This window comes from Chroicocephalus ridibundus, chromosome 23 (assembly GCF_963924245.1).
Source record: "Chroicocephalus ridibundus chromosome 23, bChrRid1.1, whole genome shotgun sequence".
Taxonomy (NCBI): domain Eukaryota; kingdom Metazoa; phylum Chordata; class Aves; order Charadriiformes; family Laridae; genus Chroicocephalus; species Chroicocephalus ridibundus.
This window is the reverse complement of record NC_086306.1, coordinates 2,083,167-2,107,554: the sequence shown is the minus strand read 5'-3', so window position 1 is coordinate 2,107,554 and position 24,388 is coordinate 2,083,167. Positions and strand designations below refer to the sequence as shown.

At 58.2% G+C, this 24,388-nt stretch overlaps 2 protein-coding genes across 2 annotated transcripts; both read right to left on the bottom strand.

Moving 5' to 3' along the window:
• Positions 1 to 657: 657 nt before the first annotated feature.
• On the bottom strand, positions 658 to 8,570 carry LOC134526735 (uncharacterized protein C2orf42-like). Its single transcript, XM_063358914.1, has 9 exons — positions 8,550 to 8,570; positions 6,826 to 7,663; positions 5,951 to 6,061; positions 5,540 to 5,644; positions 3,790 to 3,894; positions 1,842 to 1,949; positions 1,023 to 1,123; positions 772 to 934; positions 658 to 725 (listed from the first exon to the last, which is right to left on the bottom strand). The coding sequence occupies exons 2-9, from the start codon at positions 7,649 to 7,651 to the stop codon at positions 658 to 660; spliced, it is 1,587 nt and encodes a 528-aa protein (XP_063214984.1). The 5' UTR covers positions 7,652 to 7,663; positions 8,550 to 8,570.
• A 1,893-nt stretch (positions 8,571 to 10,463) lies between these two features.
• Positions 10,464 to 23,280, bottom strand: LOC134526684 (nucleolysin TIAR-like). Its single transcript, XM_063358804.1, has 5 exons — positions 23,249 to 23,280; positions 20,980 to 21,034; positions 19,391 to 19,478; positions 10,937 to 11,059; positions 10,464 to 10,597 (listed from the first exon to the last, which is right to left on the bottom strand). Exons 1-4 carry the CDS (start codon positions 23,270 to 23,272, stop codon positions 10,987 to 10,989), a joined length of 240 nt encoding a protein of 79 aa, XP_063214874.1. The 5' UTR covers positions 23,273 to 23,280; the 3' UTR covers positions 10,464 to 10,597; positions 10,937 to 10,986.
• Positions 23,281 to 24,388: the final 1,108 nt, after the last annotated feature.

Below are 24,388 nucleotides of genomic sequence, written 5' to 3'. Positions count from 1 at the left end.
CGGTAGCCGGGGGGCTGTTTGTCTTTGGTGATGGGAGGAGTGTGGGTGGGTGGTTTTGATATTTATTTTTTGTGTGTTTTTTTCCCCTGCAGGTGCCTGGAGGAGGAGGAGCAGCAGGGGGGGATGGAGGCTCCTGGTTGAGGTGAGTGCCTGGGCGGGGGGGTTTGGCCCCCCCCCCCCCCCCGCCTTTTTTGGTGGCGGGGGGCTGCAGTGTGTGGGGAAACCTATCTCAAGTGTTTGAGATTATTTTTTTTTGGGCGGGGGGGTGGGCATGGACACCGAGCTGTGGCAGCTGGGGACACGGGGGGGGGGGGAGGGAGGGGGGGAGGGGCCCCCCCCGGGGTGGGAGGGACCCCCTCGGGTGGGGGGGGCAGGACCCTCCCCCGGGTGGGGGGGTCTGGGGAAGGGGGGGCCCCTTTGGGCTTCGGGGCCCCCCTGGGTGGGAGTCTGGGGGGGGGAGGCCCCTTATAAGGGAGGCCCCTGCATGGGGGTGTGAGGAAGGGGGGAGTAGGGGGCCCCCTTAGCCCTGGGGAGGGGGGGGGTGTCCCTGGGGACTGGTCCCTGGCTGGGGGGGGGAGGCCTCATAGCTGGAAGAACGCAGCACTTGGAAGAATTCCTGGGAGGGGGCCCCCAGGGCAGGCTGGCAGGAGGCAGCCCTTAGAAGAAGAAGAAGAAGCCCTCCGGGGGGAAGGCCCTGGGGGGGGGATCCTGGGCCCTGGAGGGTCCTGGGGGGGGTGAGGGGGGGGGTGTCCCAGCTTGCCCCCAACTTACCCACTTTGAGGAAGGTCTTGAGCTCCAGGGGCCGGATGGCCGGCTGCTTCTCCAGGGGGCCGTAGGCCTCGGCGATGCTCTCCACCTCCACCTTGGGACACCTGAAGAGCTCGTAGGAGCCGTCCCGGTTCTGCACGAAGCTGCGCGTGATCTCCAGCGGCAGCTGAAGGCGACGGGCAGGTGAGGGGCGGCCGGGGGGGGCAGCGGGTGGGGGGACGGTGGGGGGGCCGGGCGGCGCTGGGGGGGCTCACCTCGGGCGTGTCGAAGATCTGCTTGACCTGCAGGACGTTGGTGATGTGCCACGTGTACTTGGAGAAGGTGCCCAGGGGGAGGGCGTCCTTGCGCACAAAAGCTGCGGGGGGGAGAAAGGGTCACTCTGCACCTCTTTCATTGGGGGGGGGGTTCTCCCCTTTCCTCGGTGGTGGCCTCAGCTCTTGCTCCACTCTGTGGCTACGGGCCCGGGCTGGGGGGGCAACTGCTGAGGATGGGGCTCTGCCCTTGGCCGGCTGCTTCTCCCCGGGACTCGGCTCTGGAGTAACAGCGACTAAATGGGGTCTTAAACAGTGGTGCCGGCCTCGGGAGAGCTGCTTTGGCTCGTGCTGCCGGGGGGCACGGGGGGGGCCGGTGCCGGGGGTCCCCAGGCCTCGCCGCTGCAGAGACAGCGACTCGTGCTCCCGCAGCGCCGACAGGACGGATTTAACTGCGCCCGGAGCCCCGAGGGGGTGGGTGAGTCTGGATTTACACCCCACGCTCGGGGAGGAGAGAGGAGGTAAAGCAGCGAGGACGCTCGCCTGCACGGGGGGCTGCCACCTTCCCCTGGGGGGGGCGGGGGGGTAACAGAAGGAATAAAGTCTTTTGGCTCTAAGCCCGGCTGCGGGGGCCGGGTTTGTGCCCTGCCACGGGCTGAAGGGGGGTGCCCCGAGTCGGGCGTGGGGTCCCACTTAGCTCCGGCCCCCGAGGGGAAAAGCTGCTGGAAAGCGGAAGGAGGGAGGAGGGATCTTTAGGGGCTGCTGGGGTTTTCCTCCTGCTCCTGGGGGGTCTCTCACGTGCGCGGGGCGGCGGCGTCTCACCCGTGGTGGAGTTGGGCAGCCTCTTCTTTGCGCTCCCGCTGGAGATCCGCTGCTGCAGCGCGTCGAAGAAAGCCTGAGGGATGTGGAACACCAGCGGCTCCGGCTTCCCTGGGGGGGCAGGAAGGAGGAGATGGGTGGGGGGGTGAGGGAGAGGCGGGGGGCTGGGGGAAAGGCCCCCCCCTCCAACTCCTGCTCAAGGGGCGAGTGTCTCTGCTGCTCCAGCCTCCAGCGGGGGGGCTGCAGGAGCACACTTTATCACCTTTACCGTAAAGGATTTTCTCAAAGTCAGAGTCTGGTGCCTCTGGTCCTGGCTTGTGGCCCTGCTGCCGTGGCTCCCTGCCCCCAGAGAGGGCAGGGCCCCCCCCTGGAGAGGGGCAGGGAGTTGGGCCTCCAGCCTCAGGGCTCCCTTGGAACTGGAGCCACTCCATCGTCCTCCTAAGCAACGCCAGCCCTGGCTCTGTGCTCCCCCCCAGTCCCTCCAGTGCCTCTGCAGCCCTGAACTGGACCTGTCCCAGTATGGCCCTGTCTCACCCTGGGCAGGGTCCAGGTCTGGGCTCCCCGGTTCCAGAAGGACAGGGAACGGCTGGAGAGGGGACAGCAAAGGGCCACCAAGAGGATGAGGGGACTGGAACATCTCTCTGATGGGGAAAGGCTGAGGGATTTGGGGCTCTTCAGCCTGGAAAAAAGACAACTGAGGGGGGATCTTATCAACGCTGATCAATACTTCAAGGGGGGGTGTCAGGAGGACGGGGCCAGGCTCTTCTCAGTGGTGCCCGGGGACAGGACAAGGGGTAACGGGCACAAACTTGACCGTGGGAAGTTCCATCTCAAGACGAGGAGGAACTTGTTTGCTGTGAGGGTGGCAGAGCCCTGGCACAGGCTGCCCAGAGAGGTGGGGGAGTCTCCGTCTCTGGAGACATCCCAACCCCGCCTGGAGGCGTCCCTGTGCCACCTGCTCTGGGTGACCCTGCTCTGGCCGGGGGTTGGACGGGGTGATCTCCAGAGGGCCCTTCCCACCCCGGCCACTCTGGGAGTCTGTGAGTGCACGGCCCGGGGGGGGCTGCCCCCCTTCAGCCTCATGGTCACTCATTGCTGCTGCTGCTGCGTGGGGACAGTATCATGGTCTTTAAGAGCCACGGAATCATTCAGGTTGGAAAAGACACTGAAGATCATTGACTCCAACCATGAACTGAGCAGAGCCGAGAGCAGCTCGTGGCCGACGCTGCCGGCAGTGTGCTCGCCTGCTCCCCGCACAGAACACGGCGCGGGGGGGATCGTGGGCGGCAGGATGGGTGTCTCTGTCTTTGGAGACAAACTTACACCACTCTTAAGCTGCTTGCAAAGAGCTGCTTCCCCTCCAGCCCTGTTTTGGGGTCCCTCTCTTCAGGGGAGCAGCTGCCCAGCTCTCCCAGCAGCCCAGAGACACACAAAGTCCATCCCCAGTAAGGATTTTCACAGACCCAACACAAGCTGCCGCCTCTCGGCTGGAGGCCGGGCCGGAGCCGTGCCCCGCTGCCGGCTCAGAAGCGGAGTGGGGCAGGCGACAGGTATCGCGGCCACGAGCCATCGCCCAGGGCCGTACGTGCCCAGGGAACGCTCGGGCCCTGCCTTCGCAAAGCAGCCCCCCCCAGCCCTTCTGAGTCGGGCAGCTCACCCGCCTTTGCCTCCCCGAGCTCGAATTCGAGCATCAACCACCTCTCGGGGAATTTCTCCCTTCCCCGGGATAAACCCCGGCGCCCGGCTGCTGCTGAGCACTGAGTCCACCGAGTCAGGAAATAAATCCCAGGGGAGAGAAGCTTCCCCAGGGCAAAATACTGGGTCCGAACCGGGTAAAACCACTTCCCTCCCTGCTAAGAGTTATTTAACGCTGCCAAGAGCTGAGCGACTGAGATGATGACAGTGCACGGAGGGGAGGGGAGGGGTGCAGAGAGGCTCCCCCCAGCCTTACCCTCAAACTGGTAATGCATGGTTTGGTGGATGCGTTCGGTGACGCTGGCCAGCCAGTCCTGGAAGGAGAGGGTCACCTGCGCCTCGTCCAGCAGCTGGTTACAGCCTGCACGAGAGAAAGGGCAGGAAAAATCACAATCGGAATCGGAATTGGAATTAGAACCAGAATCCGCACCCAAGTGAAGCGCCAAGCCCGACGGGCAGGAGAAACAACAACTCGGGGCAGGAGGAACAACTCAGAAATAACAACTCAGAAATAACGACAGCCAGCCACTCGCCTCCCTGTTACCCCGCTCCCCCATAATCCTCACCCCCCTCGAGGCACTTAGGGATAACCCAAACCCAAGGCCTTCAAGCCTTAAACACGAGTTAAAGCCTCTCAGGTTCTGCTCAGACCCACGGGATAACAACCTGCATCTTCAGAATCCAACCCAGCCGCTTTCATTAAGCCTTTCCTAGCCCGACGAGCCCGGATGCCCTGGAATTCCAGGGAAGAGCCAGATGCCTAAACCAGCAGCCTTCTCTCTACCGGACCCCGGTACGCTCGTGGCGTGCGCCGAGGGGCTTGCAGCTCGACAGGAATGGCCGCTGCCGTGGCCCGCTGCGGTCCAGTATTCCCCGTTCTACCCGCACCGGTTGCCCCAGCGGCGCCAGCCGCAGCTGCCTGTGTTAAACTGAGCCCCGAAAGGCAGCAGGACACCGAACGCGACCCCGTCCGTCAGCTCGATGGACGAGACGCCGCTGCCCCGGGCACCTCGCTCCCAGGGCCGGCAAACGCGGCACCGCTTGAATCCGCTTCCGAACCCCCCTCTGCTCTCGGCGCCGCTGTACGGTGACACCCGGGAGCGGGACCCGACGCCTCCTCGCCCCCCGCCCAGAGCGCCGCGACCCCCCGGGGCCGCGCGTGGGCATCTGCGGGAGCAACACGGGGAAAGAGACGGGATTTGTACCCCTTTCTAGGCCAACGCTAAAGCCGGGAGGAACAAAAGCACTAAAGCACAGCCCCAGACCGCAACCAGCCGGGAGAGCGGCTTTCTCTGAAGGGCCCCGAGTTGCTTTTCGGGTTCCCGTGGCATGGGGCTGACCCTTCCCTCTCCGAACATCACGGCGGAACACACACAACCACCCGGCCGCCTGCTCAGAGACAAGGCACAACGCCGGTGCCCGCAACCGCCTCCCCGGGGGGACCCCGGCTCCCGGCTCCTCCCCGGCCGGGCCGTGCTTCCCAGCAGGGATTTGCCCCCAGAAACCACAGCGGCTCCGGCCACAACAAGCTCCCCCCCGGCAGCTCTGGCCATTCAGAGACGCTGCAAACACCGGCAAAAAAAACAATGGAAACCGGCTCGCAACTGTGTCTGACCCCATCCACCCCCTCATTGTGCCCGGGAAAGCACCTCGTGGCATTAGGAGACACCGACCAACACCTGCCCCCTCCCCAGCGGCACCGGCCCTACCAAAAGCCAACCTTTTTAAGCTCGCCGTGCCCAAAAATCCACCAAAGAGCCACCCTGGGAGGACGCCGGCATCGTCCTTCTCTAACAACAACCACGTCTACGGCCAACCGGAGCCACGCCGGACACACGGCTACCAGTAACACCAAGCTGCCCGAGCCCGACTGCCACCTCCTAGAGCCGGCGAAGGAGGGCGAGGGCTCGGCTGTCCCCTCCGCGGGGGTCACGGCGGCACAAACCGAAGGGCCGCGAGCGTCCGCCCGGTCCCCGCGCGTCCCGAGGTGCGTGGCCGAGGCTTACCTTGTCTCTTCAGCGAGGAGGCGACGGCCGGCTTCTTCAGGCTGCTTCTCCTGGCGTTGCCGTGAGCCGCGTCCTGCGCCAGGAGGGGGCTGGCCGCCCGCGCCCCTGAGGGATGGGTTCAAAGAGCGTCGGCGCACGAGTCCCGGGGGTCCCCGGGCACCCCATGCGGGATGGGACGGGGAAATCCCCTCTCTCCCCAGAGCCGGCTGTCACCACAGCTCTTAACATCACTAACGATCCTTAAAGGACCCGCCGGACCCAGGGCAGGGGTGCGCCCAACACCCGGAGCCGCTCCGAAAGCCGCCGCCGGCGCCGGACACGAGCCCGGCGGGTCACGGCGGGGCTGCCCCTCCGGCTGGACAATGGCTTACGGCTCCGGCCCGCGTCCCCCCCTGTCCCGCAGACACTCACCCGGCGTGACGTCCTTTTTCCTCTTCTTGGCCTTGGCAGCAGCCGCCTCCCCGGCCTGCCCCGGGGACTCGGGGCTGCCCACCAGCTGCGGGACCGTCAGCCCTTTCAGCCCTGGGAGAAACAAGACTCCGTCCTTAAAAGCCCCTCAACCACGCGCGGCAGCACCGCGGGGACGTGGGGGTCTCGTGTCCCCCTCCCCACGCCAGCGTTTGGGCCCCAAGACCTCCCAGCACACCCCGGACGTCCTCGGAGAGCCCCCAAAGCCCTCCCGGCCCCCCCAGACACGCTTCTTGGGGGGAACATCGAGGTGAATTCACTCAGGGCACCCTCCTCAGGGTGGATTTTCACCTTTGGGTGCCTAAAACCAAGGCGGCATTATCCAGGCGCGCCTATCGGGGCACACAACCCCCCGGGGCACTGAACCCCAGAGGCTGCTGCCATGGAGGGGGGGGGGGGGAGTGGTGTGGTTCACAACGAGCTGGGCTCCCCCCAGCGCTGCTCCGGCCCGAGGGAAGAGAACACCCGGCTCCCCCCGCCAGGAGAGGAGCCCGACTCACCCCGAGCACCCATCGGGATCTGGCCGCCCCCCCCACTTTGTCCCAGCTCCCGGGGGAGCGCAGGGAGCGCCCCGCTCCGCTCCCACACGGCAGGAGGGAGCTGCAGCCCAGGAGGAATCGCTCCCCAGGAAGCTCTGTCCTTGCAGAGGGAGGGGGCAGGCAATTAAACCCCAGCTAACGAGGCCCTGATGGCGAGCACATGCGAGGGCAGCCCCGGTGAAGCGAGGCAGGTGAGCAGGAGGGGAGTGGGCGGCATCAGCCCCACACATGGTTCCCCCCCCCCAAAAAAATCCTCCGCGTGTCGCTTCCCCCACCTACCGCCGGCGTCGCAGGCGAGGAACTCGGCGAACTCCTGCGCCAGGCTCTCGTCGCTGGCGAAGGCGCAGAGGCAGGCCAAGAAGTGAATGCAGCGCGGCGACGGCGGCTCCTCCTCGGCCGGGCCGCCCTTGCCGGGCTTCGGAGCCTGGCAGGAGCAGGAGAACCTGTGGTCCGTCAGCGTCTTGGCGTTCACCTTGTGGGCGAAGGAGGCGTGCAGGTAGCCGAGGCTGTGCTTCTGGCTGGCCTTGCACTTCACCACCAGGATGGTCTTGGTGACGCGCTGCACCAGCGGCCCCGTGGGCTCGGTGGCCAGCTGCCAGATGGTTTGTTTGGTTTCGGGGGAAGCCTGCATGGAGTTGAGCACCGAGCTTTTCAAGGCCAGCGGGGTGGCCTCCGTCTGGCAGTTCAGGGCCAGTTTGACGTGCTGGCACTGGTTTTCCACCACCCCTTGCGTGGCCGCTTTCAGACAGGCCGGCAGGTAGCAGCGGCCGGAGCTGAGCTGCGTGATGATGGTGCCGTCCACCGTCTGGATGGCCGTCTCCGAGACCCCCAGCTCCACAAAGCACCGGGAATCCGGTCCCCGGTCCCTCTGCCGCACCGAATAAACCTGTAAGTCCGAGCCGGTGACGATCTTGACGGCGTCGACGCCGGGCTGCTTGCGGGCGCCGTAGCGGAAGACGGTGCCGCAGGTCTTGTTCTTGCAGATGAGGCCTCGGGTGCCGTTGTAAGTGCCGCAGCGGGGACATTTCCGGATGCCCCGCAGCGTGGCCTTCCCCAGGTCCGACAGGAAGGAGGGGACTTTGGTCCTCACCGACGCCGGCTCCATCCTCCGGGAGACCTGGAAGGGCAGAGAGCGGGGGGCGAGTTAACAGCCCGGGGAGGGACAGCGGGGACGCCGCGCTCGGCTGGTGACACCCACGGGTCCCTCTGCAGGTGGCGGTGGCCATCCTCGGTCCCCAGCAGCCGCGGAGACGGAGGGGACAGAGCGAGAGAGGGGGAAGCGACGGACTGAAAGGACATGGCACGTAAATAAAGCTGGGTGGCCTGCCGCCATGGCGGGGGGGGACACGCCGTGAGGGGACGCGCAGAGCAGCTCCCCGGAGGGACACCGGAGCGGCAGCCGCCATCCGAGGTTTGGACGACAGGAGAGAAAAGCCTGCGTGGACACGACAGAAATGGGGCGATTCCCCCCAGATCCACCCGGGTCGGCTTTTGGCAGCAGGTCGGCAGCCGAGGAGCACGAGCGACTCCCGGCGAGCGGCCCCGGTGCCGCCGGACCCACAATCCTGCCCGGGTCACGGCATGACACAATCGTTTAGGTTGGAAAAGACCTTTCAGATCGTCACGTCCAACCATCACCCCAACACCGCCCAAACCCCCACCACCCCACGTCCCTCAGCACCACGTCTGCCCGGCTTTTAAATCCCTCCAGGGATGGCGACTCCACCACTGCCCTGGGCAGCCTCTTCCAATGCTTGACAACCCTTTCCGGGAAGAAATTTTCCCCAATATCCATCCTAAACGTCTCCTCCTGCAACTGGAGGCCGTTTCCTCTTGTCCCATCGCCTGTTCCTTGGGAGAAGAGACCGACCCCCCCAGCTACCCCCTCCTTTCAGGGAGCTGTGGAGAGCGAGAAGGTCTCCCCTCAGCCTCCTCTTCTCCAGGCTGAACACCCCCAGCTCCCTCAGCTCCTCCTCACCAGACTCGTGCTCCAGAGCCCTCACCAGCTCCGTTGCCCTTCTCTGGACACGCTCCAGCCCCTCGAGGTCCTCCTCGGAGCGAGGGGCCCCAAAATGAACACACCGTTCGAGGTGGGGCCTCACCGGTGCCGCGTACGGGGGGACGGTCACTGCCCCGGTCCTGGCCACGCCGTTCCTGACACAGTCCATGAACATTTCTCCCCTGCCAACCCCATTTCCCCCTTCCCCTGTCCCTCCCCCTCTCACAGCAGGCGGGCTGGGAGGGGGCTGCCCGGCTCCCCTCGACCCCACGGCAGAGCCCTCCGCTCGCCCCTGCCTCCCCACCACCACCAAAACCCCCCTTTTTGGGGCAAACCCAGGCACGAGGGGCTGCGAGGGGGACTGGGGGGGCATTGGGAGGAGAAATGGGGGGGTAACTGCCCTGGGAGGGGGGGGACTGGGGGTTCGTTAATCCCCGGGGGGCGTCTGTACCCCCCCGACCCCCGTTTTGCCCCTTTGAGGGCTCGTTATTTCCCCCGGGGGAGGGTCATTACCCCTCTGAAGCCCCTTTTGCCCCCTGGAGGGGTCGTTATTGCCCCGGGGGGGTCTTTATCCTCCCTGACTCCCCCTTTTTCCTACTGGGGGGGTCATTATGGCACTTGGGGGGGGGGGTCTTTGCTCCTACCAACCCCATCCCTTTTTCCCCTTGTGAGGTCATTAGTGCCCCCCGGGTGGCTGTTATTCATAGAATCACAGGGTGGGAAGGGACCTCTGGAGATCACCCCATCCAACCCCCGGCCAGAGCAGGGTCACCCAGAGCAGGTGGCACAGGGACGCCTCCAGGCGGGGTTGGGATGTCTCCAGAGACGGAGACTCCCCCACCTCTCTGGGCAGCCTGTGCCAGGGCTCTGCCACCCTCACAGCAAACAAGTTCCTCCTCGTCTTGAGATGGAACTTCCCACGGTCAAGTTTGTGCCCGTTACCCCTTGTCCTGTCCCCGGGCACCACTGAGAAGAGCCTGGCCCCGTCCTCCTGACACCCCCCCTTGAAGTATTTACCAGCATTGATAAGATCCCCCCTGAGTCGGCTTTTTTTCCAGACCGAAGAGCCCCAAATCCCTCAGCCTTTCCCCATCAGAGAGATGTTCCAGTCCCCTCGTCCTCTTGGTGGCCCTTTGCTGTCCCCTCTCCAGCCGTTCCCTGTCCTTCTGGAACCGGGGAGCCCAGAACTGGACCCAGGGCTCCAGATGGGGCCTCCCCAGGGCAGGGCAGAGCAGAGGGGGAGGATGACCTCCCTCCACCTGCTGGCCACGCTCTTCTGGATGCCCCCCAGGATGCCATTGGCCTTCTTGGCCACCAGGGCCCATCGCTGGCTCGTGGTCATCCCGTTGTCCCCCAGGACTCCCAGGTCTCTCTCCACAGAGCTGCTCTCCAGCAGGTCACCCCCAACCTGTCCTGGTGCGGGGGGTTATTCCTCCCCAGGCGCAGCACCCTGCACTCGCCCTTGTTGAATTCCATAAGGTTTCTCCCCGCCCAACTCTCCACCTGTCCAGGTCTCTCTGGATGGCGGCACAGCCCTCTGGGGTGTCAGCCACCCCCCCAGCTCTGTGTCACCTCTAAACCTGCCGAGGGGACGCTCCATCTCTCCATCTAGGTCGCTGATGACATATTAAACACACATTGAATGCATTAACGCCGCAGCTCCTCGGAAAAAGGTGACGAGAAGAGGCTCAGAGCAAGGAGCGCTTTGCCTCCGCCGTCATCCCACCCTGACGCCCCTGGACAAAGGGATGAGACAATTCCAGCGGGACCAAAAAACACCCAGGAAAGACCCCGTCTTGCCGGGCACCTCCATAAAAGCCCGAAAACCTACTGAATCCGAACCAGCAGCTTTTACGTTGGGGTTGTCGCCTCCCCCCCAAGGTAGGGGGGCGGAAAAAGTCCAAATACTCACTTAAATCCCTGCTGATTCCACGCTTGGCCGTACATGCCGTAGGCGGGGACCTGCCAGCCGTTGGGCACATACTGGCCGATCTGGGCGTTGCCGTACCACTGGCCCCACTGCCCGTACGCCGGCGGGTACCCGATCTGGTTCTGCAACGGCCAAAACACCCCGCGTTAAGCCCCAAAATGGCCAGAGAAAGCAGCGATTTTTGTCAACTCGCGAAAACACCCGTCTCTGAGGGGGGCGGACGAGGCTGCTGGGTAAATCCACCCTGAAACGGCCACGCGGATGGGAATTTCTCCGGAATTTTACACTCCCAAGGGATTTAAAATCTTTGCTCGTTCTTCAGAGAAACACTCTCTGGTGAAATAAAGCCCTAACGCGGGTGACGGTTGCCACGCCGAGCCTCCCACCGCGTTTTACAGCCGCTCGGTGCGTTTCCGGCCGAGATTAATTAGCAGCGTCGTTAGCAGAGGAGAAGTTCTGACCTGCTGGACGGGGCTGACCATGTCCGGCGTCTCCTTGCCCCAGTAGCACTTCACCACGTGTCCTTCGATAGTCGTTCCGTTGACGGAAACGATGGCGTGCGCCGCGCTCTCGTGAGAATTAAACTGAGGAGAAATAACTGTGAATTCCAATGCGAATCAACAGGAGCCGTTTATTAAGCACCGATCATCATCTTTTATACCCTGCGTTGTAGCCGTACACGCCACTTGCTTATTTCTGATTAGCCAGTGACACTGTCCCCGCGCTGTGCGTGCAGTTCGTTCACACATCAGGTTGGTTACAAGAATTCGCATAGTAAATTGCTCAGTCATTAGCACGACATGTTTTCTACCTTCTCAGTTCCCGTTTTTCCCATGTACTAATTCCATCTTCTACCGCCTGTTTTGCCCTTAATCCAATCTCTCACAGTAGGGAGGCTGGCTCACGTCACCATTTTCTCTCAGGCACGTTCCCACAATCCCCCCTTTTTCTTCTCGAGCCAGCCAGACCTCGTGCATGGCATTTTTCTATCATGTCAGTCACTTTGCGGAGAACACCCGAGGCCGCCATAATCAATAATAATATAACCAACACTAGCATGAGCCCTTGTTTCAGTAAATCCGATAACCATCCCGTTATACCCCATGAGCTTAACCAATCATCGCAACCGTTTTTAACCGCGTTTAATTTGGACGTGTTATCCTTCAGCTCCCGTAACTGCTTATGAATGGATGACGAGTGGTCGGAAAGGTTCATACAACGCATACCTTCAAAATCTTCGCATCCGTGACCCTGAGCCAACAGCAAAAATCAATCATCACCCCTGTGGTGTCTCCACAAAAGTTCACGAGGGACGTGTTAAATGTTGGGTAGGCTGAATTGAATCCTGCTGTGTTAAAAGAAGCCGAAATACCAAGGGTTCTCAATTTTGTGCTCAGCTACAACTTCCAATCCCAAGGATAAGCCCGACACTGATTCTCAGGGGCATCTTCAAATATCAGTACCCTTGCCCTTCTTTCTGCGCTGTAGATGGCCGAACCTGTTGCTACAGTGACGTACTACCTAGCGACGTTCCCACCAGTCCTCCGGAACCCACCAAACCTCCGGCAGGAGCACTGCGTAACGGCACTGTATGCCACACCTCGACCAATCCTTGTCAATGGCAGACTCCCCTATCTCCTGTCGCTCAGCCAGCTCGTGTTGAGGTGAACCTGACTCTAGGCACTCTGTTGCAATAGCTAAAGGAATTAAACCCGTCACCTTACTTAGTTCTTTATTAAAACACACAGCACACCGGATTTAAAACACACAGCACACCGGAGTTAAAACACACAGCACACCGGGCCGCAGCACGTGGTCTTTCAAACCACCACCGGCCTCAACAACCCTCACAAGGCACAAGGATCCGTGGGTCACAGTTCCACACCTGGGGCACTGCACTTCTTCAGCCCTCACCGTCGTCGTTGGTATCGTGGGGTAACTCATTCAAATCCACAAGAAGGGCCGGAAGGAGGATCCGGGGAACTACAGGCCGGTCAGTCTGACCTCGGTGTCTGGGAAGGTCATGGAACAGATCCTCCTCAGTGCCATTACACGGCACATGCAGGAGAACAGGGTGATCAGGCCCAGTCAGCATGGGTTTGTGAAGGGCAGGTCATGCCTATCAAACCTAATATCCTTCTATGATAAGGTGACCCACTTAGTGGATGAGGGAAAAGCTGTGGATGTTATCTACTTGGATTTTTGCAAAGCTTTTGACACTGTTTCCCACAGCATTCTCCTGGAGAAACTGGCTGCTCATGGCCTGGACAGGTGTCCTCTTCGCTGGGTAAAAAACTGGCTGGATGGCCGTGCCCAGAGAGTGGTGGTAAATGGAGTTAAATCCAGTTGGTGTCCGGTCACAAGTGGTGTCCCCCAGGGCTCGGTGCTGGGGCCGGTTCTCTTTAATATCTTTATCAATGATCTGGATGAGGGGATCGAATGCACCCTCAGTAAGTTCGCAGATGACACTAAACTGGGCGGGCGTGTTGATCTGCTTGAGGGTAGGTTGGCTCTGCAGAGGGATCTGGACAGGCTGGACCGATGGGCTGTGACCAATGGTATGAGGTTCAACAAGGCCAAGTGCCGGGTCCTGCACTTGGGTCACAACAACCCCATGCAGCGCTACAGGATTGGGGCGGAGTGGCTTGAAAGCAGCTCGACAGAAAAGGACTTGGGAGTGTTGGTTGACAGCCGGCTGAATACGAGCCAGCAGTGTGCCCAGGTGGCCAAGAAGGCCAGCAGCATCCTAACCTGTATCAGGAATAGTGTGGTGAGCCGGACTAGGGAAGTGATCATCCCCCTGTACTCGGCACTGGTGAGGCCCCACCTCGAGTACTGCGTTCAGTTTTGGGCCCCTCGCTACAAGAGGGACATTGAGGTGTTGGAGCGTGTCCAGAGAAGGGCTACAAAGCTGGTGAGGGGCCTGGAGGACAAACCTTATGAAGAACGACTGAGGGAGCTGGGGTTGTTTAGCCTGGAGAAGAGGAGGCTGAGGGGAGACCTTATCACCCTCTACAACTGCCTGAAAGGAGGTTGTAGAGAGATGGGGGCTGACCTCTTCTCCCTGGTGACAAGTGATAGGACGAGGGGAAACGGGTTCAAGTTACGTCAGGGGAGGTTTAGATTAGATATTAGGAGACATTTTTTCACTGAAAGGGTTATTAAACATTGGAATAGGCTGCCCAGGGAGGTGGTGGATTCACCATCCCTGGAGGTGTTTAAAAAAAGGGTAGATGGGGCACTGAGGGACATGGTTTAGAAGTGGCTCTTGTCAGGGTAGGCTAAAGGTTGGACTCGATGATCTTAAAGGTCCCTTCCAACCTCAACAATTCTATGATTCTATGATTCTATGAATCCGTCCGCTCAAACCAGGGCTTTATCCGCTTGGCTGGTACCCATCTGGTTCCGGCATCTGTAACGACACAGGCGTATCCTCGACCCCAGGTTGATAGTCTACACGGTCCTTCCCACTTCCCCGTCACACTGTTTTTAACTGCTACCATGCCATTTCCCTGCCTAAAATCTCCCAGGTCTCTCTGCAGGCCTGCGCCGTGCCGCACGCTTGGAGGTACAAGGCAGCGTTGAGGAAGTTGAGGAAGTTGAAGATCGACTGAGATCTACAGGACTCAGCCCTTGCTCTCCCCCTTTTTGTTTTTGAAGCAAATTTTTTAAAGACTGGTTCATGCGTTCCACTACGGCTTGAGCCGTCGGAGAATGTGGTGTGCCGGTCACACGTGTAATGCCCCACAGCTGTAGAAATACCTCTGTTGAACGGGCTACGTACCCTGGGCCATTATCAGTCTTCATCACCCGCGGTACACCGAAGGCCGCGAACGCGCATCGCAAATGCTTTCGTACATGTTTACTGGATTCACCAGGCTGCGCAGTTGCCCAAATTGCAGTTGAACAACAGTCTACACTCAGGTGTATAAATTTCAGTTTTCCAAATTCCGACACATGGGTTACATCGGTCTGCCAGAACTCCAAAGGTCCGTGCCCTCGGGGACTGACGCCTGGGTTGAAGTTAGGTATAAATGGTTGACAATCAGCACACGTTTGCACTCTACCTCGGGCGTCAGACTCCGAGATCCCGCATTGTCTGCGCAGCATTCGTGCAGATTGATGGAAGAACGTATGAGATGCCCGTGCAAACTCATCTGGAGGTGGCGCGGCCCATGCAGGAGCCACAAGTTTATCAGCTCGTCTATTGCCCTCGGCTAAACCTTCTGGGAGCCCCGAATGGCTGCGAATATGGGTGATGAAATAAGGATCGTGCCGTTCATTGAGTAGTAGCAACAATTCATGGAGCAGGGTGAACAGCTGCTCATCTCCGACCTCCTTCGGCAAAGCGCGCTCCATTCGTTGAACGATTCCAACCACATCTAAGGAGTCACGTACGATATTAATACCTCCTTTTGTCCGCCTGCGAAACGCTTCTAGTACAGCACGTAATTCTAGCTTTTGTGTGGACCCTTTACAGTCCGCGATCACAATATCATGCCATTTATTGTCCGTGGACCATGTTATTGCTGCTTTCTGGGTCTTTGGCCGTACGCAGGCCTCTGCTCGTAGATCTGCCACATCTTCCCCTTTTTTGTTTAACACCAGACCATTTATTAACAAGGTCGCCACGACTTGTGCTTCTGCTCGTTGTGACGCTCTTAGCAGGTTGTATACTAAACACAATTAAAAACAGAATCAAAGAGAACTCTGCCAAGGCAATAAATACCCAGATTCCTAAATTTAGCCCAGAGAGCCAATTTCTTTGGATTTACCCACGAGAAATCCTTTTGTAATATTTCAAATACATTGCGGTTCATTAAGTCTCGAATCTTTAGTATTTGAGCTTTTCGCTGATCATGTAAAGGACGAATATTTTGTTGCAAGGACATGCCAAAAGCACCTTGGAGATGGTGTTTAACCATTTCTCAGCCATGTCGCGACGTATTCCAGGGGAGAGATGTAACACAAAGTCTTCGAGAGTTGTACTCCCAATCCCAACACAGAGAAAGCCGGGTTTTTAATGCATTTTGCCGATTCCCTATCCATATTACTGCTGGTTTATACCTTACTCGCGTTCAATTTACCCAATAAGATTGATTACATTCTCGTATACTTGCATTTTGAGCCGAAGCAAACAGACGGACGAGAAGTACAAATCATTACAGAGCTGTCTCGCTCACAACTTCTCTTTGTTGCGGTGTTATCTGTGGTTAGCACGCACCCCGATTGCAGGCGCTTGCAACACACCTTCGGTTGTTCAGGCCATTCAACGCTTCTTACAAAATGTCGCTCTACTGCTGCGGAGGACAAAGACGACATGTTTAGAAAATGTAAAACATGAGTTGCTTTATACACTCCCTCTCGAGGTGTCATACCTACGGGATTCCCCCTTTTTTTTTTAGCAAGCGTGGTTTTTAAAGTATGATGCATCCGCTCCACAACGGCTTGCCCAGTCGGGGAATGAGGAATGCTGGTGACATGTTTCATACCCCGTATCTGTAAAAAAAAAAAAAAAAAGGCCTGTACTTTAGCGGACACATAAGCTGGTTCATTATCAGTTTTTATAGTTCTCGGTACTCCCATGACCGCAAGGCGTTGCAACCAATGTCGAATACCATCACGAGCCTTCTCTCCTGTACGAGCAGTAGCCACAACAAAGTGAGAAAACAGATCGACTGAAACACGTCCCAGTTCCATAATGCGCGTAACATCGGATTGCCAAAGTTCCTCAGGTGTAAGCCCTCGCGGGTTAACCCCCGCAAATGACGGCAGAGGAGCCAGCTGCTGACAATCGGCAGAAATACCCACCCTAACGCAGTCGGGCTCTTTGCGAGTGCATCATCCCACTGTCCTGGCAGGGCGTAAAGTTGAAATTCTTGCAGGAAGGTGTTCGACGCGTCTTGCAGCAGTAGCCGCCTATATCTTATCTTGCAACATGCTGTAATGCCTTCGGAGCTGCTGGGGTTAATGAACATAGAACTTATGGGGGGGGGGAGGTGGGGGCAGACACAGCGCTTCAGGGCATCCCCTGTACCTTCAAAGTGCGCTCGTGTCTCTCTCCCCCTCTCTGACCCGAGACAGCCCCCCTGTATCCTGCACTGCATTGAGTGGAGAAGTACAGGCTGGAGTCGCCGCACGCGTGGCCAGCGCACGCAGCGACTCCCACCAGACTCTCCTGCGCTGGATCGAGTAGAAAAGTACAGGCCGGAGTCGCCGCACGCGTGGCCAGCGTATGCAGCGAGTCTCACCAAACTCATGACGCAGCTCTGCCGACAGCGGCTGTCTGATACGTGACCACATTGTTGTAATCCCTTCTTGTCATCTTCTTCTGTGAAGGTCGGGTTCTCACGGATACACGCGTAGTTTTTAGAGCAACATATTCTACAACTCGTACGAGGGTACGATGCAAAGCGGCATCTACAACTGATGGTATAATGGTTATTAAACACGGCAAACAGCGTACTAAACATAACAGACAAATTCCTTCCACGTAGGCGATGAGTATAATTTGCTTCAACCCACCCCACCCCCAAGTCCATCCAGCAAAGAGATTTCACCCCGTGGCCTCCACAAGTTGCCGGTTCGGTCGGCGCAGTTCCTGCAGCTGGGCATGGACGGATTTGGAGTGGTCACTTAGATTCACACAACACAGTCCTTTAAAATCTTGACAACCAGGTCTGTGAGCTGAAAGCAAAAAATCAGTAGCAGCTCTGTTTTGCAGCGTCGCATATCGAATACTATCTACATCCAGCAATAACTCAGACGTAGCGGTACTAGCAGCATTGTTAAACTTCTCCTTGGCAGCAAGAGAGTCCTTGTTATCACGAATCCTTGGCAGCAAAAGAGTCCTCGTTAGCAAGAGCGCATGCGGACTCCCTGTTCTCGCTGGTGCTGTGCTTTGATCTTCTTCCACAACAGGCCAAGGTTCCCAAGCAGCTGGATAAGGTGTCCCTGAGTCCATCACAGGCTCATGTCATCCAAATGTTTTTCTTGCCAGCACCCGAGACTGAATAACACTTGGTGTGATATCTGTGTTTTCCAGCACCCAGGTGCGAGTCCCTTGCGTGTATTTACAGTCCTCCTCGCCGAGCGTCCGTTGCTTTCCCATATTCCACCCCGTGCTCAAGAGACCGCTTCTGCTGGGGTTCATTTTAGTCTCGCAGGGTGTAACGCAGAGCAATCTACTAAGGCATGCAATAACATAGACACATAGAGGAAAAATCCCAAACCATCTCTCTATGGCACTGCTTTGAATCAGGTGTCCTATTTCTCTTTTTCGGATGCTTTCTCGTAATGCATATTGTAGGAATGTGTCTGAGAGAAAATGGTGACGTGAGCCGGCCTCCCTACTATGAGAGATTAGATTAAGAGCAAAACAGGCGGTAGAAGATGGAATTAGTACATGGGAAAAACGGGGACTGAGAAGGTAGAAAACATGTTGTGCTAATGACTGAGCAATTTACTATGCGAATTCTTGTAACCAATCTGATGTGTGAACGAACTGCACGCACAGCGCGGGGACAGAGACTGTAAGCCAATCCTATAGCTGCCGCTAGCGCGTGCTCTTATTGCCTGGCTATATCTACTCTGTGAAAACTGGAATAAAGGGAGAACGATCATGCTCATATTGAGACTCCATCGTTACTGCGGGTCCGTTTCCCACTCCGACGTCCTCCGACAGGAAAACCTCTTCCGCAGCTCCCTGGCCGTCCCACCAACGCCACTGTCTACTACGGCCTCCCTTTCCCCCTCATTCCAGCAGCTGGGATCTACTCTAGCGTCCCTCGTCCCTTCCCTCCAGACCACGTTTGGCCGGGGGACGAACGGACTCTCCTTTAGGAGCCCGACCCCCCGCGTTTCCTGGATGACAATTTGCAGTCGAGCGTTAACAGCTGTTCTGAAGCGAGTCACGTTCCGATCCCGGATTTGGGTGTTTTGGTTTTTTTAAACCTTATCGTTAAGAGGGAAATCAAGCTGGCATTGAGAGAGTAACACACTGGACTCTTGAGGGGGGAAAAAAAAACAAAACAACAAAAAACAAACTTACTTCAATTAAACGCTTCACTACACAACACTCCAAAGCACTCTACGTTCTCTTACATCACCATCAAGAAACTTCAATGTCCAGTACAGACAACACTACAAGGAAAATTAATGGTTTACATTCGGAGGATGGAATGAACGAACCGCTCCTTACTCTGCTCCGCCCTGAATCCACGGCCCTGCCGGCACCGTTCCCCGCCTGCCACGCGCTCGGCCGCGACGCCGGCGCAGCTCCTTGACCCGAGCCGCCCCGCGGATTCGGCCGAGCCCTTCGGGTCAGGGGCCAAAGGCTTCGAGGCCTGCGGGTGCCGCCAAGAGTCCGGAGCTAAAAAAAAAAAAACACCTAAAAAGGCTCATTTTTGGGGGGAAATGGGAATTAAAAAAAAAAAACAACCAAAAACCCATTGGCTACAGGTGGCCGGCACACCACGGCTCACCAAAAAAATCTAAAGGCTGACAAGACGGGAACGTGCAAACGGAACTCGGTCACAAACTGCCCAGCGTGACGGTGAGCTGAGCGCTGCGGGGGGGGACGGGGCGGGGGGGGACGGGGAGAAGCGAAACGCAAAACCCCCGGGTTTTTAGGAGCCAATTTTTACCAGCGTCGCTTTGCCAAAGGAGGCAAGGAGGATAAAACCAAAGCAAGTCGGATGCGATTTTTCTAGGAAAGCGGAACAAAACTACTAGAAAGGAATGGGGTTTCGCGTCCCCGCGCTCGACGCCCGACCGTTCGGGCTCGAGCCGCTGCGTGATCAGATGAACGTATCTTCCTGCACTGCCACGACTCATTTTTTACTTACTGAAACATAAGGCTGCCTCCATTGAGGAGAGAGAACTTTTGAGTTTACTTGCCCTAGGAAATTACTTACGATATTCTTCCAAACGGCGCAAAAGCTGCTTTTATATCTTCCGTTGTAATTTCTGGGCTGAGGTCTCCGACAAAGACATGGAAATGGTCTTTTGGGAGGGAAAACAAAAAAAAAAAAAAGAGACAAAAAAGGATCTTACCATTGGAAGATGGTGACAGGCGCGCACGCACGGCGTAGCAATCTCACAGAGCACCGATTTCCAGCTAGTATTAAATACTACGTGACAGCCGGAGTTTACTACGGAACAGAATCTACTGCTGCGCGTAGCAGATCCTTCGCTTGGCAGCGCGACGGAGTCAGTGATTTTAAGGATACTACAGCGACACACACCGTTTACGCTTGGTACTTTACAAACTGCTTTTAAGACCGGTCGGCATTTTACCGTACGAAGTCTTAAAGCGTTTACTTCACGTGCCAAGACTACGGGAACGTCTGTTCTCTCCGGACGCTAGCGCTACGCTCGGGCACGGCAGGAGACGACGAGCTATTCAAGATCTCCTCGGCTCAAACGTCTCGCCGTTGCGAGAAAGGCAGGGTAACGCTCGTCGTAGAGCGGGCCGTGTTTTGAAGCTAACCGCAATGTCACCGTAAGGGCGTGAAGAACAAAGCAAAAAAAAAACCAAAACCCCTCGAAATAAAGAACCTGCACGGCAACAGTTTGCTGTTAAAGAATTTTGAGGTCCCAAAAGCCAAGAGTTTTGGTTGCCCGGCCAATACGCCGCGCGAATCCAGGCGAATTCAACGTGTGTGAATCCGCGTGCAAGTCAACTGTGACTGAAGGCACCGGAACGGAAAGAGCGATCCCTTCGGTTGACAGCAGAGCCACAAAAAACCACGCAGCAAAGACAAAACGCGAGTCCTGCCTCTAAGGAGTTTCCCACCAAATGAAACGAGACGTCCCACGCCATCCTAGCGATGGCCAGGCTCATTTGTACTACGGCAGGCAGGAAACTCTCGACTCCACTCGGACGCTGAGGCCGTTCGGCCCCACTCGCCCACGGGAAGTCGAAGCTCGCCCAGCACAGCAGCGATCCGTGGGCTCGCCGGGAGCGACGGAACCCGATTTGGGATAAAGTCGGGATCCTGCCAAGGAGCGCAGCCTGCAGCCGCCCAGGGAGCCGACTCTTTGGCCTCGGCTGCAGGGGACAAGGGGGCTGGGGGCTTCATTTTTACAATTGCGCTCGTGACAAACGGCACCAGAACTGAAGAGTGAACGCTAGCTCGCTCTTTGGTGCCAGGGGGAAACGGAAGGGAAGTCTTCGCGGAAAAAAAATAAGTTCATCAAATTCACAAAAATAACTTCACGAAACCCCCATACGGAGCTTCAGGCGGTTAGCGAATACGCTCGAGAGATTTCATTTTATGTTGGAGAAGATACAATTACCTTGCGCACGCTGTGTGTTGACAGCGATACTACCTGATGACAAAGGCTACATTTGTTCTTAAGTTTATTAACACAAACACATGAAATAATATCTTAGGACTACGATCAAGACGTTACCGCATACGACCGTACGATGCTTACTGCTGACGTTTAAAAACGAGTTGTACAAATTGAACCCCGTACTCAAAGCGTAAGCGACACTTACTGCTGGTGTCTTTCTTCTGGCTGCTGGGGGTCGTCGCCCAGTTCACTTTGACCTCCTGCAAAGGCGAGTCGCTCACGTTAGAACAAGCAAATCCCACCTCGGATCCCTCCAGCGCTTATTTCTGACCCTACAGGGGCACCGGTCTGGGGTGAAAGCTCAGGTTTAAGACACGCGCCTTGGGAGAGGGTTCGCTCTTCCAAACTGTGTTCCACTGGTTAAGAGCAAAGACGGGAAGCAGATAAAATCCCAGAGTGGCCGGGGTGGGAAGGGACCTCTGGAGATCACCCCGTCCAACCCCCGGCCAGAGCAGGGTCACCCAGAGCAGGTGGCACAGGGACGCCTCCAGGCGGGGTTGGGATGTCTCCAGAGACGGAGACTCCCCCACCTCTCTGGGCAGCCTGTGCCAGGGCTCTGCCACCCTCAAAGTGAAATTTTCCTTATTTCCCGAGTTACAGTTTGTGCCCGTTGCCCATGTCCTGTCCCTGGGCACCACTGAGAAGAACTTGGCCCCGTCCTCTGGCCCCCCGCCCTTTAGATATTGACGAGCTCCCCTCTCAGCCTGCTCTTCTCCAGACTGAGGAGCCCCAAATCCCTCAGCCTTTCCCCATCAGAGAGATGTTCCAGTCCCCTCGTCCTCTTGGTGGCCCTTTGCTGTCCCCTCTCCAGCAGTTCCCTGTCCTTCTGGAACCGGGGAGCCCAGAACTGGACCCAGGGCTCCAGATGGGGCCTCCCCAGGGCAGGGCAGAGCAGAGGGGGAGGATGACCTCCCTCCACCTGCTGGCCACGCTCTTCTGGATGCCCCCCAGGATGCCATTGGCCTTCTTGGCCACCAGGGCCCATCGCTGGCTCACGGTCATCCCGTTGTCCCCCAGGACTCCCAGGTCTCTCTCCACAGAGCTGCTCTCCAGCAGGTCACCCCCACCCTGTCCTGGTGCGGGGGGTTATTCCTCCCCAGGGGCAGCACCCTGCACTTGCCCTTGTTGAATTCCATAAGGTTTCTCCCCGCCCAACTCTCCACCTGTCCAGGTCTCTCTGGATGGTGGCACAGCCCTCTGGGGTGTCAGCCACCCCCCCCAGCTCTGTGTCACCAGCAAACCTGCCGAGGGGACACTCTGTCCCTTCATCCAGGTCATTGATGAATATATCGAAGAGGACTGGACCCAGTACTGACCCCCGGGGAGCACCACTCGTCACCAACCTCCAACTAGACTCTGTGCCCCTAATCACAACCCTCTGAGCTCTGTCCCTCAACCAGTTTTCAGTCCACCCCACTGTCCGTTCATCCAACCCACCCTTCCTGAGCTTCCCTGTGAGGCTGCTGTGGGAGACCGTGTCGAACGCCTCGCTTAAGTCAAGGTCGACCACATCTACCGCCCTCCCCTCATCTATCCATCCAGTCACGCCATCATAGAATCATCGAATCTTCATGGTTGGGAAGGACCTTTGAGATCATCGAGTCCAACCCAACAACCTACAATCTCTGCCACCAGAGCACGCCCTGAAGTGCCAAATCCAGACGTTTCTTAAACACCTCCAGGGATGGTGACTCAACCCCCTCCCTGGGCAGGCTGTCCCAGTGCCTGACCACTCTTGCAGTAAAGTAATTCCTCCTGATATCTAACCTAAACCTCCCCTGCCGCAACTTCAGACCATTTCCTCTGGTCCCGTCGTTATTCCCCTGGGAGAAGAGGCCAACACCCCCCTCTCTACACCCTCCTTTCAGGGAGTTGTAGAGGACAATGAGGTCTCCCCTCAGCCTCCTCTTCTCCAAGCTAAACATGCCCAGCTCCCTCAGCCTCTCCTCATATGCCCTGGTCTCCAGAGCCCTCCCCAGCCTGGTCGCTCTCCTCTGGACACGCTCCAGCACCTCAATGTCCCTCTTGTACAGAGGGGCCCAGAACTGAACACAGCACTCGAGGTGAGGCCTCACCAGCGCCGAGTACGGAGGCACCATCACTTCCCTGCTCCTGCTGGCCACGCTGTTCCTGATACAAGCCAGAATGCTGTTGGCCTTCTCGGCCACCTGGGCACGCTGCTGGCTCATGTTAAGCTGGTCGTCCACCAGCACCCCCAGGGCTCTTTCTACCACCCCTGTAGTGCTGCTTGGGGTTGTCGTGACCAAAATGCAGGACCCGGCACTTGGCCTTATTAAACCTCCTACAGTTGGCCTTGGCCCATGGATCCAGCCTGTCCCGGGCCCTCTGGAGAGCCTTCCTACACTCCAGCAGATCAACGCTCCCACCCGATTCGGTGTCACCTGCGAACTTACCGAGGGTGCACTCAATCCCCTCATCCAGATCATTGATATTCAACAAAACCGGCCCCGAAACTGAGGGACGCCGCTGGTGACCGGCCGCCCAGAGGGTTTCGCCCCATTGACCCCAACTCTCCGGGCACGGCCGGCCAGCCAGTTTTTAACCCCGCGGAGAGCGCGCTCCTCCGTGCCACGCGTCGCCAGCTTCTCCGGGAGAATGCTGCGGGGGGGACGGTGTCAAAGGCCTTCCCGAAATCCGGGAGGACAACGGCCGCAGAACCCTACGCCCTGCCCCCGGGAGCGAGGGAAGGGATCACCCCGCCGGCAGCCGACCTACGAGAGCACGGGGTCATCATCCCCCGCCCGCTCGCCCTGTAATTCCCCGGTGCGGCCGCGCCGTGAGCTCGACGGGAAATGGCGACTGCTCCCCAGCGTCTGGATGCCAACGCAGGCTCCTCGACAGCGGCGGTGCCTAAAATAGCGGGAAGAAGCAACGGCAACAAACCCCGTCGTTCCATGGCGACCCCCGAAGGTCTCGAAGCCCGCGCTGGCAGGAGCCCCCTCTCGCCGGGGAGGGTCGCGCGGCAAGAAGCAGCCGAAGTGCTCAGAAAAACCTCCCCCCCCCCCCATCATTTGAATCCCGCCTGAAGAACGCGCGGGTTCGGGACCTCTTGTCAGCCGGAGGAACGGAGAAGCTTATGCGAGGACGGAAGGGTGAAAAAACCCAAAACTTCCGCGCGACGGCCGGGTTTTTATTTTTCTCCGAAGGACACAAACCCCGAAGACCCCCGTCGACAAACGCGGCGGGCGCGCGGGCGGCCACCGACGCTGGCGGGAAGGCCCGTCGGATCGGCGCGGGGTGGATCGCCCCGTCCTTTTCGGTTCTTTCCCCGCTCTCCGTACGTTTTGCGGGTTACAACTGACCGTCGGCGGGGGCGGGGGGGCTCATGTTTTTCAGCGGGCTGATCCTTGCGTCGCTCGCCTGATTTTCCGGACGCTCGGGTTTGTACTTTGCCAGGGAGAGACGGCGCGGGAGAAGTTGGTGTTTTCGCTTTGTGTATAATCCGGCCTCCGTCGGTTGTAAATTCGAAGCCCGGTTTTGGCACGGGAGCCGATACAACGGTTTACGGAATCACATTTGGAACGATACGGACT